Below are 17,109 nucleotides of genomic sequence, written 5' to 3' on the forward strand. Positions count from 1 at the left end.
CCACTTCCTGCTGGATGAAGAGACCCCTCACACCATTTCAGTGTGAATGTGAGGGTCAAGCTTCTGCTAGTACCAGAGCAACTGAATGAGTCACCAGCCCTGGTTGGGACATCAGGGAAGGCTTCCTGGAGGAAGCACTTAACGAGGTCCAAGAGGTAGCCAGGCAACAGGGAGAAAGGTAAGGAGTGGAAGGCAGAAGTGACAGCATATGCAAAGGTCTTGCGCCAGGGGGAGACAAGTGCTGACTATGTGAAACCAAGTTCCTGTAAAACCCTGTTCCCTTACAGGGTTTATGATTAGTCTCTCTAACCAAAACATTATTCCCTGTCTTGTCCTCTCTGACCTCAATCCTGTGCTAACTGAATCAATCAGAGTCAGATGACTAAAACTGCTGTTGTTGATAACATCGTTAATGTACTAAAATTGCTATTATAGATATCCTCCTCAACACAGAAACTCAGGTCGTTTCTCTAGGGTAAGATGAGCTAACATATCCCTGAGCCTGGCCAGAGAGTTGTATGTAAACCAGAAATATCCCAACTCCCAAAACTGCGATTAAGAAATGTTACAAGATGATAACCCCAGCTGCTTTGTTTTTCCCCTTAAAAAAACAAAACAAAACCCTAACTCAAAGACCAAGCTGGGGTGGATCTGAGACTTGTCTTCCATGCCCTTGCTTGGTGCTCTGCAATAAATCTTTACTTTGCTGCAAACCCACCATCAGAATTTGGCTTCCTACACCACGGGCACAAGAGCCCTTTGCTGGGATAACATGGAAGTTTGAGTTCCAGGACAGAGGCGAGAGCAGAAGACGGTCCAGATCACCTGGGGTACCAAATTTTATCTTGTTAGAGCAACACAGTTCTGAAAAGGTTTAGGCACAGACACGGTTTTAACCAGATCACTTCTGCTGCACTGTGGATAACAGTAAACTGGAGGTGATCAACAGCTAACACATATACCACAGAAAATGCCTTATATACGTTAATTCATTCAGTCCTTCTAACAACCTTATGAGGTAAGCACCATCAATCACTACCTGAATTTTTTTCCAAGTAAAACGGCAAGACAGACAGGAAGGTCGCAATCTGGAATTTGAACCCAAGCCGGGGGACTCCAGAATCCCTGCTAGTACCCCTCCTGCCCATGCTGCTGCACCACTGGGGGTGCTCAGGATGCCTCCTTCAGGGGTGGGGCGACCCCTGAGAGTAGCACCAGGAAAGCGCCGCTGCCCGGCCGGCACACCGCCGCCAGTCTGTGGCGCCCCCCGGTGGCTGGCCGGGGGCAGCGGCCCGGACTGCTCGCGGCTCCGCCCCGCCGCCCACTGGGCACGCCCAGGGCCCGTAGCTACCTTCAGCCTGGAGGAAGGAGCTCTGGGAACCCGCGACGGAGGGCTCCGCGGCCTGGGCGGAGGCGCGGCTACTGGGCCGCGGGGGCGGGACTTGAGGGGCGTGGCCTCTGTCGTGCGCTCAGGCGCTCTCCTGCCGTCTCTGCCGGGTCTTAAGGGGAAAATGGCGGCGCCCTGGTGGCGAGCCGTGCTGTGCGGAAGTCGGGGGTGGCGGGGCTTCAGCACCTCAGGTGAGGGTTCTGGGGGTGGGGAGGGCTCTTGAAGGTCCCCGTGTAGCCTAACCCTGGGGCTCGAGCCAGCGCCCGCCCCCGGCCTCTGTGGGGCCTGGCCTGACGTCCTGCTCTCTGCCTGCAGCCGCCCTGAGCCGCCGGACCCCTCCTCTGGGGCCGATGCCCAACGAGGACATCGATGTCAGCAACCTAGACCGGCTGAAGAAGTACCGCAGCTTCGACCGCTACCGGCGCCAGGCGGAGCAGGAGGCGCGGGAACCACATTGGTGGCGGACCTACCGGGAGCACTTCCGGGAGGAGTCAGGTGCGGGGCTTCCGGAGCTGGGCTGTGGTCGGCGGCATCGGGACTCGCGTCCTCCTCCCGCTTGGCGGAGGGGGCTGGCCTGCCTGGCTTCCCGCGCGCACTGATGGCAGTTTAGTCCCACCAGGAATTTTGACACCTTTTGGTCTCCCTACTTGAAAAGTTCCCTTCCCTCACTGTTAAGAGTTCCACCTTAGATATGTCTACTCCTAAAATCCTTTCCCGATCAGCCTCCACACCCGCCATTCCCGGTTAGAACGCCTCTCCGTGCTGCTTTAATAGTATCCATATAACCTTGACGCACCGTATCCTGACATTTTTCACTGTCTCCCTCCCGGATTGTGCCCCTAAGGACAGGGATCTTGCCTATCTTGACCACTATTGGCTCTCACACCCATGCAGTGCTTGGCACATAGGTGTGCAGTACTTTGCTGAATTAAATTGAAAGCCCTGGACAAGGTGACTCAGGGACCCTGCTCTTGAGGGAATTACTGAATGTGTCCTTTTAGAAAGCATTGATGAAAGCATTTTTAATATTGGTTAAGGGCACAGGCAGGGAATCCACATAGTCTTATTTAAACCCAAGTCAGCCTCTTGGGAGTGACTTCCCTGAGGTTCAGTTTCCTCCACTGTAAAATAAAATGATTGTGTCACAAAATCGCTGTGAGGATTAAAGGAGACAGTTCATTGGAATTCTTAGATTAATATTCCTGCTGAGAGCCATGTTTTTTACTGTTATTGTCTAATATAAATAGGAAAAGGGGCTGAAAGTTTTCTAGGGCCTTGCTGCTCAGAGTGTGTTCTGGGACCAGAAACATGGGCATTACCTAGGAACTTGTTAGGAATGCGGAGTCTCAGGCCCTACCCTGACCTACTAGTCAGATGGAGAATCTGAATTTTAACAAGTTTCCTATGTAACTTGTATGGTTTGTCCATTAAAGTGTGAGGAGTGCTTCTTTAAGTCCTTCTAGCTTCAGCTGTTAATTCTGCCAAGGACACAGGTGTGAGCCCATGGCCAGCTGTGAACAGGCTTGGAGGTGATCCCAACTCCAACTGGGATGACCATCTGCCTCTGTTTCCCATGACTTAGACAGATGATGTGACCTGGTTTAGGGATCAGAAAATAGTCTCGATTTGTATCCAGTTTGCTTAGCAGCTGGACACTGTTCAGGTCTGTGAAGCTGACCACACAGTAAATTTTAGTTTTGTGAACTAAAGAGTTAGACTTAGCAGCAGAGCTTGGCCAGTGAGAGAACTAGGTATGGACAGGCAGCTTAACCAAGACTTGATACCACTGTCTCCAACACATCTTCCCTCCCAGATCCCAAAGACAAGATTGACATCGGGCTGCCTCCACCTAAGGTCTTCCGGACCCAACAGCTGTTGGAGCGGAAACGGGTCCTCCAGGAGCTGCGGGCCAACATGGAGGAGGAGCGGGCTGCTCGCCTCCGCACAAGTAAGCCGTCCCAGGGGCCAGGGGCCCGGGACCCGGGTGTGTCCCTGCCTCTAAACTGCATCCTAACTGGCATCATTCCTTCCCAGCTCGCATCTCCCTGGAGGCTGTGCGGGCCGAGTGGGAGAAGACCTGTGGCCCCTACCACAAGCAGCGTCTGGCCGAATACTACGGCCTCTACCGCGACCTGCTCGGCGGGGCCACCTTCGTGCCCCGAGTTCCCCTGCAGGTGGCCTACGCTGTGGGCGAGCACGACCTGATGCCTGTGTACCATGGCAACGAGGTGACACCAACTGAGGTGACTGCGGCCTGTGCACAGACGCATCCCACCACGGGCCACAGACAACTCCTTTTTGAAAGCACGTATAGAGGTGGTGGTTACAGTGGTCAAGGGCGCCAGCACAGCCTCGGCGTAGACTGATCCGGGATGTTCTTATTCTCTGTCTCCTCTTTTTAATTTCTTGGTAAACAGCACTAGCGTACAGTAATTACAAAGAAAAATTATAAAATGACAGAAAATGAAGCTGCATCTTGGCACACTTGGCATACATACCCTCTGTCTTCAGAGTGCCCTCCCAGCCACTGGCTGCCGACACATGGGCCTTCTTGTAGTTCAGATCTCTGAATAGGCAATGGCAGAGTTCCTTCCATACGTCTCTCTTTGCCCACCTGCCCACCTTGAGGGGCTGTCAAGGGCGTTTGGATCAGAATGGGCTCTCCCTTCAGGGCTCCCACAGGCTCCTGCCCTTCAGAAGGAAGATCTGTTTAGAATAATTTGTCCATCCCTGGTGGGGGTGACAGTTCCCTCTTTCTCTCCCCCAGGCTGCCCAGGCCCCAGAAGTGACCTATGAGGCAGATGAGGGCTCCATGTGGACACTGCTGCTCACCAACTTGGGTAGGTGTCTGGGGCTCACTGGGACTCCTGCCTCCCTCACCTTCCATGAGCCAGGGCTCCAGGGAGTTGGGGGCCGGGCCAGGCAGAGAGTTCCAGCCCCGGTTCCTTCCAAGGAAGGAGGTGGGAAGGGGCAGCAGGGCCCTCAGTCAGCAGGGTGTGTTTCTGTGCAGATGGACACCTGCTGGAACCGGATGCCGAATATGTCCACTGGCTGGTGTGAGTACCTGGGGCAGGAGGCTGGGTCAGGAGCTCTGGAGGAGTCCCTGGCATCCTAGAAAGAGCTGTACCTGCAATTAAGTCTTTGTTCCATCATGGATTATCTGTAGGGTTTTGGATTAACCTCCCACCCTTGGAGGTGGTTCCTCACCTCTGCTTCCTGAGGGCATCAGGGGCCCTGTGATCCAGTGGCTGAAGACAGCTACAGAAGAAAAAGCAGGCAATGGCCTTGGGCACTCCCACAGGCCTCTTGGCTCCCTGAACTCATTTCCTCACCTGTGAAACTAGGATGATGCCACCATGTGCCTTAGCTACCCTGAGGGGCTCTGTGACAGTCAAATGGGAAAAGGACCATAACAAGCCTCTGGCAGCTGTGACATGCCCAGTCTGGGCTACCTTTGTTTTCTCACTGGCCTTTGGTTCTGAGCGTCAGGCTGGGGGCAGAGGTCATGCAGGTGACCCCAGCTTTGGGACTTCTGGCTAATTGGGATGAGTGACTCAGGCTGGTTTCTGTCATCTTTTATTCAACTGCATATACCAACCTGTACAGCAGGAGCCTCTGAGGAGTTGTACCTGGGGCAGGCCCAATGGCCATCCCAGTGCCGGGCTGGGCAAACACTGCCTGACAAACCCAGAGCCTTCAGGAAGCAGAGAGAGAAGTAGCCTTAGGTGGCATGGCTCTCCTGCCGAACGGCTGTGGCAGCCCCACCAGCTCCCCAGGCCCAGTAAACTGCCTGCTTGCCCTTGCTGTCAACCTGACAGTCCTGGGACCCCAGCCCTCAGTCTCTAAGCCCCTGCTGCTCCCTCCGCAAGTTTGCAGTCCGTCCAAGGGTTGCAGAGCTCTGCTTCCTGCCGGATTGTACAACAGAGATCATCTTAGGGTCTGTCCTCCCAGGGAGCTCATCAGTCTTGAGGGAGCATAGCAGTGAGGACGTTCCTGCTGCCACTTCCCTCTAGTGGCAGTTAACAGATGCTTTTCCTCCTGCCAGAACCAACATCCCAGGCAACAGGATGGCTGAAGGACAGGAGACATGTCCCTACCTACCCCCCTTCCCTGCCCAGGGCACCGGCTTCCACCGCTTTGCCTTCCTGCTTTTCAAGCAAGACAAGCCAATCGACTTCTCTGGGGACACCCGGCCCTCACCCTGGTAATCTGCACACCTCCCCCCATCCCCCCACCACACACAGCAGTCCCCCCAGCCTTAGGCCAGCTTCCCAGCAATGGTTAGTCTTGCTCACTTCTCCTCTTTCCTAACTTAGACCTTGAGGTGGGCAGAAGGCTAGTTGTGCTAGGCAGACCCTAAGGGGCTTCTCAGGATTGCCTGTGGGGCTGGAGGTAGGGTGTGGGGTTCTGGTGCCCGCCTCCCCACTCTCAAATGCTCCCCATCTTCCTGTAGCTACCAGCTTGCCCAGCGGACCTTCCACACTTTTGATTTCTACAAGAAACACCAAGATGCCATGACTCCAGCTGGCCTGGCTTTCTTCCAGTGCCGTTGGGATGACTCGGTCACCCACGTCTTCCACCATCTTCTGGGTAAGGGCAGAGGGGGCTGGGGGAGAGTGGAGGCTGGCCTCAGCTCACAGACCCGACTCGCCAGAAGGGCCTGTCAGGAGAGGGCCCCCGGCAGGTGTGCAGCTCCTGGGGTGGGCTGGCTGGGTATCCCACCTAGCAGACTAGAGAGGGGCTCGGGCCAGCAGCAGCCCACACCCATGCCCCTTCATTCTTCTTGCAGAAATGCGAGAGCCGGTGTTTGAGTTTGTGCGGCCGCCCCCGTACCACCCGAAGCAGAAGCGCTTCCCCCACCGGGAGCCCCTGCGCTACCTGGACCGGTACAGGGACAGTCACGAGCCCACCTATGGCATCTACTGAGTGGCCAGAGTGCCACCCACCTCAGTGGACTGGGCCTCTCAGGCCACCCTGTCAAGCTCTGCAGGCAAGAGCAATGGAGACAGCCCCCGGGGCCAAGCACTGGGGTTCTCGGCCCTGCCTGAGGCAGGCCCTCTGCCGCCCTCCCAGCAGGACCAGGGCTTGGGAGTGAAGAACGCTCTCTGGGGGTGACAGTGGGTGGCAGTGGGAGGAGATGAATAAAGACTCTTGCTGGAACCAGCCCCGAGCCTCGTGGAGGCCTAGGTGAGTACTGTAGGTGCGCGGCAGCCGAAAGCATTTGCTTGGCTCCTCGGGTTTGTCTGCTTCTGGCTGAGGCCTTCGTGCTGCCAGCAGCAGAGGAAGCAGAGGGGACTGGGGCCAGGTTGCTAGGGTAGGGGGGAACCTGGGCTACTGCGTTGCCCCACCACTCCAGGAAGCCTCCCACGGATGTCGAGGGCTGGTATGTGTGTCAGCAGGGCTCGCCTGAGGTGCTCTGGCTGCGTGGTGGGTGTGCGGAATCCTCCCCTCACCTTCTGACTGAAGACTCAGTTTAGGGATGTCTGACAAGATTGTAACCACAGCCCAGCCTTTCAGTGCATCTTGGAAGCAATATGTTTGTGGCTTGGGGCGGGGGGAGCGCTGTGGGCTAAGGAAACAGGGATGGTAGGGGCGCAGAAGAAGGTTTAGTTTTGAGCTTTCTCTTTAGAAACTGTCAAGATCTATGCACATGAGTCACAAGTGACGAGTGCTAAGTTGTATGGAAGATAGTTGAAGTATTGAGGCAGTGGAAAAGACTTCGAGAATTGGACTAACCCTGAGGGAAATGGGCCTCAGGGGATAACACTGATTAAAGGAGGCAGATGGGAGAATGCTTGACATTCTAGGTGAGAGAAACCATATGAAAAAGGCAAGTGGCAGGACAAGGAAGGAAGGAAGGAAACAAAGACTTTTGCTGTAGCTGGTCTGGGTCTGTGTTCTAGGAACAGCCAGAGCGCCCCCTGGTGGAACTCTTGCTTTATGGGTGGGAAGTGGGCTGCCTCCCACCCTAGGTGACCACTCACCTCTGCTTCCTGAGGGTGTCAGAGGCCCTGTCATCCTGTGGCTGAAGATCAGTACAGAAGAAAAGCAGGTTGTCGGCCCTGACTGCTCCCACAGTCCTCTTGAAGAAAATCTGCCAGCCCTGGGCATTGGCCCCTTGCCTCCAAGTGCTTTGAATAAGAAGCAAAGGCAGGGCAAAGGCAGGTCTCAGATCTCTGGGCACACCCCCTGCTTGGGGCCCAGAAAGCCCCTGCATCCTTGCTGGGTGGTTAGGGTATTTCTCCTCTTTAAAGGAAAAGACTGCCTAGTTGCCAATCAAGAGGAGATCTGTACACCTTTTCCAGAAAGAGAAACTTCACATACAACATGGAAGACAGATGCTTACTGCATTGCAGAGAGAGGGCAGCTTGCCTCAAAATTAGGCCAACTCAGTAAGAAAGGAGAGTTAACCCTCCTCCAGCTCATGCTGGCTAAATACCAACTGCCCCAGGGCAGGTGGGTTAGCAATCAGGAAAGACCCCTCTCCTCTGCTCAGCTGCAGGGGAACCACCTCTCTAAAAAGTGAGGTTCCAGAACAGCCTGGACCAGCAAAGAAGGAACTCTCCAGCAGAGGGCTGACACCTAGCGGGGATTCCAAGTAGAGCTGAAGATTGCTTTTGAGTTTCCTTTAAAGGGGGTATGAAAAATAAATAAAGGGGGTATGAAGAAACCAATTTTCTGGTCCCTGTCTCTTGGTAACCAGAAATTTCCACCTCACTGTTTACTTTAAAAGAACTAAAATTAGGCATGGCCTAGAGAAGGGAGACACCCCAGTCTGGCAAGAGCCTGAAATTCAGCTCAAGGAGAAATGCAGCAGAGCCCTTGGGGTCAGGAGAGAGCATTCTAGCTGTGTGCCCCATTCTCATTGCCAGGCACTCCCATGCGCTGTCCCATATAATCGTCAAAACTCCAGGGAGGTAGACATTGTTGTTGCTAGTATTATTAGTATTAGATTTTCAGGTAAGGGGCTCAGAAGAGGTCCCGTGGTGGCCCCCAGCCAGAAGGCCTGGAGGTCTGAGGAGTTTCCCAGGGCTCCTTTTGTCTCCAGAGCCTGGGGCCGGATTCCACGCACAGGAGCTGCTGGACTGAGGGTCTAGGGAAGCAGGATGGAGGTCTTAGGGTGGGACCGAAGAGAGCCAGACCCAAACTCCCAGCCTGGGATGACAGGAGGCAGAAAGGGGGTGTTTCGGAGCCGGGAGGGGCCGAGCGCCGGAAAGGGAAGCCGGGAGCCGTCGGAGCCGGCGCGCTGCGGCGGGCAGGCGCTGGGAGTGGCAGCAGGTCGGGGCGGAAGAAAGGCTGTCACGTTTCTCTCCCGCGGTGGGTCCTCGCTCCGCCCCCGGCACCCACGGCCGGGCGCCGCCCGCGGGACCCGCGGTCCCTTTAAGAGGCCCAACCTGAAGATGCGCCCGGGGCCGCCCGCCGCCGCCGCCGCCATGGCCGCGCAGCGCCTGGAGGACAAGCTGACCTGCGCCATCTGCCTGGGGCTCTACCAGGACCCGGTGACGCTGCTCTGCGGCCACAACTTCTGCGGGGCCTGCATCCGGGACTGGTGGAAACGCTGCGAGAAGGCGTGCCCCGAGTGCCGGCAGCCCTTCCCCGACGGCGCCGAGCTGCGCCGCAACGTGGCTCTGAGCGGCGTGCTGGAGGAGCTGCGCGCCCGGCCCGCGCCGGGCCCCGACCCCGGCTCCGCTCCGGCCCCCGGCCCCGGCCCCGACCCCGGCGCGCGCTGCCCCCGGCACGGGCGGCCGCTCGAGCTCTTCTGCCGCACCGAGGGCCTCTGCGTGTGCAGCGCGTGCACCGTGCGCGAGTGTCGCCTCCACGAGCGGGCGCTGCTGGACGCCGAGCGCCGGGAGCGGGAGGTGACGCGCCGGGGACCCTGCCCTGCTCTCTGCGCCCAAGCTGGGGCGGGCAGCTTCGGCAGCGCGGCTTTGCCATGTTTTTAGTCCCAGTTGAAAGGAGGTGGTGGTCAGAAAATATGCTTCGAATAGAGATTTGGGGGCTGGTGACAGGTCCAGAGTGAGGTTACAGGAGTGGCTGAGATGGAGTGAGGAGGTCAAGGAGCCGAGAGCCACAGTGTTGGAGGATAATCCGTGTGGCTATTCAAGTCTCAGAGAGTGGGGACAAGATGTTACTCCTCTCAGGACCAAGACTGCGCACTGGGCCTGAAAGGTCGCAGTGGAGGCCAGTAGATGTCAGCAATAAGGAGGGAGGGAGGAACCGGTGGTCCAACCAGATGGTAGATGCCCTGAAGGAGCTAGAATTTAGGCGGGAAGGAAAGTTATGCTGGAGTGTAAGGGGACAGATGCCTGCCCTAGCAGGTGGACAGTCCTGCACTCATGAGAGTACAACCTTTTGATCCCCAGGGGACCAGACAGGTCACAGCCAAATAGGGGTGCCCTCTTCCCCCTCATGCCCAAAGCTAGGACTGAAGGTTGGCCAGGCGTTTAGAAGAACCCACCTCACACATGCACTGCACTGCCCGCTTGGCAGACAGCTTTGGTGCTTTGGGTTATCACCCCTTCCCCACAAGTCTGCCTAAGCCAGAAGTATTGCTCCCACTTATTGATGGGGTGATGGGGGGATGCTCCGCCTACAGGAGGGACCAGAAGTCATCTTCAGCCCAAGGCTTCTGCTCTGTCTGTGCACCACCCTGCTCCAGGTGGGGAAGGGACTTTGTCCTGGTCTCCCTGGGACTCTGACCCAATTCTCCCAGGTCTCAGATTAAGGCTGGTGCTTTGTGTGCTGTCCCACTGCTCAGCCTCACCTGGGGTGGCTGGGGAGGGGTGCCCAGCATCTGCAGGTGGTTTTTGACTGGCTGAGGGGAGACTTCACAGCCAATCCTGGCCCCCTCTTGTCACTCATTCCCCGGTGGGCACCACAGGCCCAGCTGAGAGCGACGCTGGAGCTCACCCAGCAGCAGGCCACCCAGGCTGAGAGTCAGCTGCAGGAGCTACACCGGCAAAGCAACCAGATCCAGGTACAAGACCTGTCTGTGCCACCCCACCACGTCCTCGTGCTGTGTCCTTCAGGTGGCCACCAGCTGGTCTCTGGGACCATGGGCAGTAGGTGTGAGCTACCTTGAAAATGCCTCCTGGCAGCAGGAAATAAAGGGCTGAATGGGGGAAGAGACCCCAGGGCCCTGGGCTGCCCACCCTCCCACCCCTCAGCCCAGTGGGCAGCCCAGGGCCCTGGCTACCCTAGGCTCCTCGCGTGCCTACCCAGAGCTCAGCCTGCGCCCTGGCCTCCATGGTCTTTGGGAAGTTCAGCCGCCTGCTGCAGGCCCTGGAGATGCGGCGGGCTTTGGCACTGAGGGACATCGAGGTGGCCAAGACACAGGTGCTGAAGCAGGTCCGGGACGAGGAACAGCGACTGGAGGGCCACCTGGAAGCCTTGGCTCGCTGTAACCGCAGGATTCGCGACCTCTTGGAGCAGTTGGATGACCAGACCTTCCTCCAGGTACCAGGCCTGGGGGTGGCGGGGTGGGGGACCAGTATGCCTGCCCCTCAGGCCCGGGTTCACTGCAGCTGTCCCTGGGGCTCAGGAATCGCAGCTCCTGGTGCCCCCAGGGCCCCTCGGGCCACTGACTCTCCCTCAGTGGAATGAAGATGGGCAGCTAGGTGACCTGAAGGAGTCACTGAGCCAGCTGTGTACCCTCCTCCTGGAAGAGGGGGGCCACCCTGGGGCACCAGCCGAAGCTGCTGACTTGGGCTCTACTGGTAAGGCTGACTCCAGATCTCTCCCTACCCCTCTGGGCCCAGCTGTCCCTCCCACCGGGGGTGGGAGTCAGGGCCCAGCCCCCCACCAGCTCCCCTCCCCATCACTCCCCTAAAACACTGCTTTGCTCCCTAGAGGCCCCAGGTCCCCTGGCACCAGTCTTGAGCCCAGTTTGTCCACTGAGGAGGAAACTCTGGCAGAGTAAGAAGGCCCAGTGCGTGCATGTGCACTTGTGTGTGCACGTGCGTGTGAGTGTGTTGTGAGTGTGTTGTGCATGCGTGTAGGGATGTGTATGGCACGTGCCATGACTGTTCTGTTCAGGAAGTCTGTTCCATGTCCTTTCCTGGGTCCGGCTTCATCCCCTGCATGCCTGTTGCAGGATGCACACCTCTTCCACATGGAGCCAGTGCAGTATTTAAGGAGATTCTGGGCACACAACCTAGGATTGATCATAATTCTTCCACTTACTTTGAAGTTAGGTTCTCTCTCTGAACCTAAGTGTTCTCATCTGTGAAATGAGGCTCATGGAAGGTTCCACACCTCAGAGGTTGCACAGAGGATTGGATGCTGTGATGATGTCCAGCTTGCAGTATGCCTGGCAGCTGTCTAGTGGTCTGTCCGTGGGACTTCAGTTGTTGTCTGTCCCTTCTGGGGACAGGATGGTGGACCTGCTCCCTTGCCCACTCACCTTCCATCTGTCTCTGCCCAACAGATTATCGCAATCTGACCTTCGATCCTGTCAGTGCCAACCGTCACCTCTACCTGTCTCGGCAGGACCAGCAGGTGAAGCACCGTCGCCAGCCCCGGGGCCCAGACAGGCCAGGCAGCTTCGAGCTCTGGCAGGTGCAGTGTGCCCAGAGCTTCCAGGCTGGGCAGCACTACTGGGAGGTGCGTGCATCTGACCACTCAGTGACGCTGGGCATCACCTACCCGAAGCTGACGAGGCGCAGGCAGGGGCCCCATACAGACAACATCGGCCGTGGGCCCAGCTCCTGGGGGCTGTGCATTCAGGAGGACAGCGCCCAGGCCTGGCACAACGGGGAGGCCCAGCGTCTCCCGGCGGTATCAGGGCGGCTCCTGGGCGTGGACTTGGACCTGGCCTCTGGCTGCCTGACCTTCTACAGCCTGGAGCCCAAGACCCAACCGCTGCACACCTTCCATGCCTTCTTCACCCAGCCCCTCTACCCCATTTTCTGGCTCCTTGAAGGTAGGACCCTGACTCTATGCCATCAGCCCGAGGCCAAGCTCTCTCCAGGGCTCCAGGAAGAGGCCTCAGGGCTCAGCTGAAGAAGGCACAGGGTGGAGCTGGGGGTCAGGTGCCACCGTGCCTGTGTGCCCAAGCACTGCCCCAGCCCCTGGTCTAAGGACTTGAGGCCGCAGTTCTAACAGGACCAGTCATTGACCGGAAGACCAACTCAGGACCAGGCTGGGCCTGGATCCTGGGGAAGCCTCCAACCTGGAGTTCACCTTTCCAGCCTCTTTGAAGGGGACAGGGACTGAAGGGAATGAAAAGGGCGCACATTTCTAGGCGGCTGCCTTGACCTCAGAGGCCAGTGCGGTGCCCGGGGTCTCCTGGTCCCACAGGAGCGTGCATGCAGTGTGGGACACACCACAGAGTGGGACAGACAAAATCATCCACCTGTAAACCCCAGGTTGCCTTCCACCAAGACAGTGTGGAAGCAAAGAACTCCCAGAGGGAATCTTGAGAAAATTGATTTTCACCTTCTCTCTCCTTGTCTTTATCTCTTATATTCCTTAACATTTTCATGTATTTTAGTCTTTTTTACTTTGTACATCCTTGTGATTGCATTCTATAAACAGTTGCATTTTTGCATTTTTTAAATTTAACATAAGCATTTTTCACATTGTTAAACTTTTCCCCTGAATAATTACCATGTAAACAGTCATTCTAATGACTACCAAAATTTATTTACCCATTATTGGACATGCAAAATGTTTTGGGCTGTAAAAATACGGCTGTGATGACTGTTTTTGAGCAGGAAGCTTTGGCCACATTTATGGCCATGTACAAACATAGAGTACACTCTAAAGAGGGATCACTCGACAGAGAAACAGTGAGCGCTTGAAGATATTATTTTTATACGAAAGACCAAAATGAACCCTTGAGTCAGGCCAGCTAGTGCCCCTGGCGCCCATCACACCGGTCAAGTTAGCGTGGCAGGGTCTCGGCCCCTAGCATCCTCACCGCATCCCCACCCCAGATGTGGGATTATGTGCAGTGATTTGTGCAGGGGCCAACACGGTGCTAACTCCTGTTCTTTTGTTTTTTTGCTACTCAGAACATGATTCTGTGACAATCTCTGTACATGTTTTTCCCTGTGTTTCTGGAACTGAGGGTACTGGGTCATAGGGGGAACAGAAATTTTGTCCTTGAAGTGTTCGACTTGATCTGGGTGCTGGTTCCCAGGGTGTTTGCTTTATAACCTTTTATGCTGCAGTTATATGTTTTATATACTCATGTATAAGTATTTTGTAATAAGGTTTTTTTTTAAAGGATGACACATGCAAAAAACGCAGACTCAAAAAAAATACCAAGTATTTTTATATTTGTAAAAAATCTATCTCCCTTCCACATTGTAACCTGGCCCAGGCAGAGGCCACGGTTGCAAACTCCACCTCAGGCCCTCACTCCTCAGCCCTGCAGCGTCTGTTCAAGGGCAGGGCCAGGCAAGGAGCTTCCAATAGATTCCTAAGGTGGAGAGGCCCCCAAACAGGAAGAAGGTTCTTACACTGGGCAGCCCCAGCAGTGTGACAGGAGGCAGTGGGGACCTTGCTGAACAGCTGGGTTAACAGCAGAGCTGAAAGGCCCAGCGAGGCAGGAGGTGGGGTGGGGCGGGGCTGGGCCGGCCTCATCATCGCTGGCTGCCCCAGCATACAGAGTCATACAGATGCCCCAGCACTTGTCCAACTGGCCAAGCCCATCCTCTGAAAGGGGCAGAGAGAACAGCGTCCTTCCGCTTCCGTGGTGGGAGGCATTTGGGGTCACTTACTCTATGGATTTCTTTCTTTAATGGGTCGTTAATCCTTTCCCTGTTGTTCTGTGGGAGTATTCTAGATCATGACCATTAACCTTTGTTTACATATGATGAGATGCTACGGAAATTTTGATAGAGTGCTGTGATAATCAGTGCTTCCCATTTTTGGTGGTGGTAGTTGTTTTTTAATGACGGTACTGGGAATGGAGCCAAGTACCTCCTGCATGCTCAGCATGCGCTCTACCAGCTGAGCTATACCACCACCCTTTTAAATTTTTTGGTGGGGGAGGTAATTAGGTTTTTATTTATTTATGGAAGTACTGAGGATTGAACCCAGGACCTCGTGCATGCTAAGCCTGCACTCTACCCCTGAGCTATACCCTCCCCTGATAAGTGCTTCTCAATTAGGTGTTGGGGAGAAGCATTGCCAAATCTGGAAAACTTCAGATAAATTCACTCCATCTACCTGATTATGACAGAACTCTCCACCTGCTCTCCAGGAAAAATGTATTGGTACAGAGGGAAAAAGAAGCATGGACTTCGGGGTGTAACATTTATAAAAGGGACACATTTGATTAGCCTAGGAGTGTTTCCAGCATCTCTGCCTGCCCCCTCCTCCTCACGGCCTCTGGGCTTCTGTGAGACAGAATCAGGAGGGTGGGCAAACAGACAGAACAAGGGCAGGAGAGAGTTTTAAAGACAGGGGCCTCTGGAGCCAATAGAGGTGAAGGGAGTTGGATTGGAGGCCAGAGAGGAGAGGGGTAAAGAGAAGAGGCTGCTCTTGCCCAAGAAGGGAGTAGCGGGGTGACTGCAGGAAACGTGGCTTTGAGTAACACAGGGCTGGAAGCTGGGAGACAATGGAGCCAGGCCTTTGAGATTCTGACAGGAAAGGATTTGCATTGAGAGTTCCATACCCAGCCAAGCTGTCAATCACAGACGAAGCCTGAACAAAGACATTTGTAGACACTTCCGCTTGCATTGTCAGGAAGCTCCCAGAGGACGTACTTTTCAAAAATAAAGGAATAAATCAATGGAAGGAAAGGGAGACTGGGGATCCAAACAACAGGGAATTCAACACAGAAGAGAAGTGATCAAGAATCAATATCCCCAGAAATATGGGCCCAAACATCCAGATGTTCAAGGCTTATAAGCATGTGCTTTAGAGACCTGCAGGTAAATGCTGGAAGAGACGGTTAAAGTTGAACCCAGTTGTCCCTGGGAGCACGAATCTGGAGGAGGTAGGACAGGGGACTGCCAGGTTTTTGTTATAAGCCTCATTAAATTGTTTAACTTGTAAATACTCTGTATTACTTTGAAATAAATATAACTTTTAAAGTACATCATAGCATAAAGAAGTGCTGCTGTGGGGACATGGCTCGGGCCCCAGTTCCATTTTTTTTCAGCGGTGCAAGCAGAGCTAGGCCTGGCTTACTAAATACGATCATTTGCTTGACTGCTTTTGCTTGTTTTTTGTTTATGTTTGACTTTTTTTTTTTTTTTTTGGAAGCAATACTGCAGCTAGACAGGGTCATTTATGAGGTTTAGGATTGTTTTCATTTTGCACCTTTTGGATTGAAATTCTGCCGCCTCTGCAGGACTGGCTATATGACCTCTGGCGAGATAGGCAGCCTGTCAGAATTCCATTTCCCCTCCTTCATGACAGTCCTTGCAAGGGCGGAGCGAGATGCAGGCGTGAACATGCTCCTGCAGAACTCAACAGTGTCAATTACCCTTTCCCTTAAGAGCCAATTAATTTAAAAAATAATGACTATATTGGGCAACTTTAAAGCAATGATCATGGAAATGAAGGATCAAAATGCCACCACCCTGACAAACCGCAGCTCCCTGCTTTCCTGGGGGAGCACTTCTTCCTGAACAGGCTGTGGGATGGGGAGCAAAGCACCCCCCAGTGCAAGTGGCATCCCTCTCTCCCCTCCAGAACCAGGCGGGTCTGTGGTCTCAGCAAGCCCAGGCAGCCTGGCTGCCAAGCCTCCGGGCAGGGTAGCGCTGATGTCTGAGCCTCTGAACTGTTCCTGCGTCTTGGCAAACAAGCGACAGTTGTACAGTCAAGATCAAGTGCTTCCTATGGAACTCATTATCCGCCTTCCTGCCAAATTGGGCACACCCAGGCTGGTTGCCTCTGCTACTCCTCTGCCTGGAAGATCTTTTCCCACCCTGCTTTCTGCCCACCTGAGTCCTAGCAGTCTGAAAGCCCAGCTCAAATGCCACTTCCTTCATGCAGACCTCCACGTTCTCCCTCCCCCTCCCCGTGAATCCCCCAGGAGTGGATCCCACCTCTCTGTTAATATTTAATAGATCCTAGTTTTCTTCTCTCCTTCCAGGAGGCTCTATATAGCATCTTTCTAGTTTTTGGGGGGTTAGGTAGTTAGGCTTATTTATTTATTTTTTAGAGGAGGTCCTGGCGATTGAGGCCAGGACCTTGTGCAGGCTAAGCACTCGCTATACCACTTGAGCTGCTATACCCTCCCCTCCACAGCATCTTTCTAAATTAGACATTTTTAACCTGGGGTCTTGGGAGCTGGGGTGGAAACTCTATTCTCACTGTCCTCTAACTGAAATTTACCATTTCTTTCTATTCCGAATGGAGAGAACACACCATAATGATATTAGCAATACCTGTGACTGGTCACCAATAGAAATTACAGATTTTTCATAGCACATTACGGAGGTGACAGAGAACTTGAAGTATTTTTATAATCACCACTATTTCAAAAATACAGTAAATGTTTAGGCCTCATCAGATCTTTTTACTTATTTGTCCTTGTGTTAAAGAAACACATACATAACTTTACCACAGATTTTTCTTCATATTTTGTGCCTGTATCTCAGTGTTATTGGTTTCCATGGAATCCTATGCATTTTGTTTTGTGCATTTGAAAGTGTTACTGTGGAAAGGCTTCGGAGGCTGTACTAGGCTTCGAGAGCCCCCTGCCCTGCACAGGGCAAAAGGCTAAGCCCAGCTCTAGGTGGACAGATCTTCTTCACCCTTTT

General features: G+C 54.4%; 2 protein-coding genes and 1 long non-coding RNA gene across 5 annotated transcripts; 2 read left to right on the forward strand and 1 right to left on the reverse strand.

The window, feature by feature from the left end:
• Positions 1-1,435: 1,435 nt before the first annotated feature.
• MRPL38 (mitochondrial ribosomal protein L38) lies at positions 1,436-6,551 on the forward strand. Its single transcript, XM_010999331.3, has 9 exons — positions 1,436-1,578; positions 1,703-1,882; positions 3,201-3,335; positions 3,422-3,630; positions 4,155-4,227; positions 4,398-4,443; positions 5,433-5,591; positions 5,841-5,977; positions 6,177-6,551. Exons 1-9 carry the CDS (start codon positions 1,512-1,514, stop codon positions 6,311-6,313), a joined length of 1,143 nt encoding a protein of 380 aa, XP_010997633.2. The 5' UTR covers positions 1,436-1,511; the 3' UTR covers positions 6,314-6,551.
• Positions 6,552-8,311: 1,760 nt separating this feature from the next.
• Positions 8,312-8,986, reverse strand: LOC116157824 (uncharacterized). Its single transcript, XR_004142066.2, has 2 exons — positions 8,853-8,986; positions 8,312-8,480 (listed from the first exon to the last, which is right to left on the reverse strand). It is a non-coding gene; the product is annotated as an uncharacterized LOC116157824 (long non-coding RNA).
• TRIM65 (tripartite motif containing 65) lies at positions 8,479-15,437 on the forward strand. 3 transcript variants are annotated; one of them, XM_031469126.2, is made up of 6 exons: positions 8,479-9,246; positions 10,269-10,364; positions 10,589-10,843; positions 10,929-11,103; positions 11,237-11,302; positions 11,814-15,437. In XM_031469126.2, the coding sequence occupies exons 1-6, from the start codon at positions 8,494-8,496 to the stop codon at positions 12,386-12,388; spliced, it is 1,920 nt and encodes a 639-aa protein (XP_031324986.2). In that variant the 5' UTR covers positions 8,479-8,493; the 3' UTR covers positions 12,389-15,437. The 3 variants fall into 3 exon arrangements, with proteins under 3 accessions (XP_031324986.2, XP_010997634.3, XP_031324988.2); XM_010999332.3 differs by having other exon boundaries at positions 10,610-10,843; XM_031469128.2 differs by lacking the exons at positions 10,929-11,103; positions 11,237-11,302 and having other exon boundaries at positions 11,876-15,437.
• Positions 15,438-17,109: the final 1,672 nt, after the last annotated feature.

The sequence above is a fragment of the Camelus dromedarius genome, chromosome 16 (genome assembly GCF_036321535.1).
Source record: "Camelus dromedarius isolate mCamDro1 chromosome 16, mCamDro1.pat, whole genome shotgun sequence".
NCBI classification, from domain to species: Eukaryota; Metazoa; Chordata; class Mammalia; order Artiodactyla; family Camelidae; genus Camelus; species Camelus dromedarius.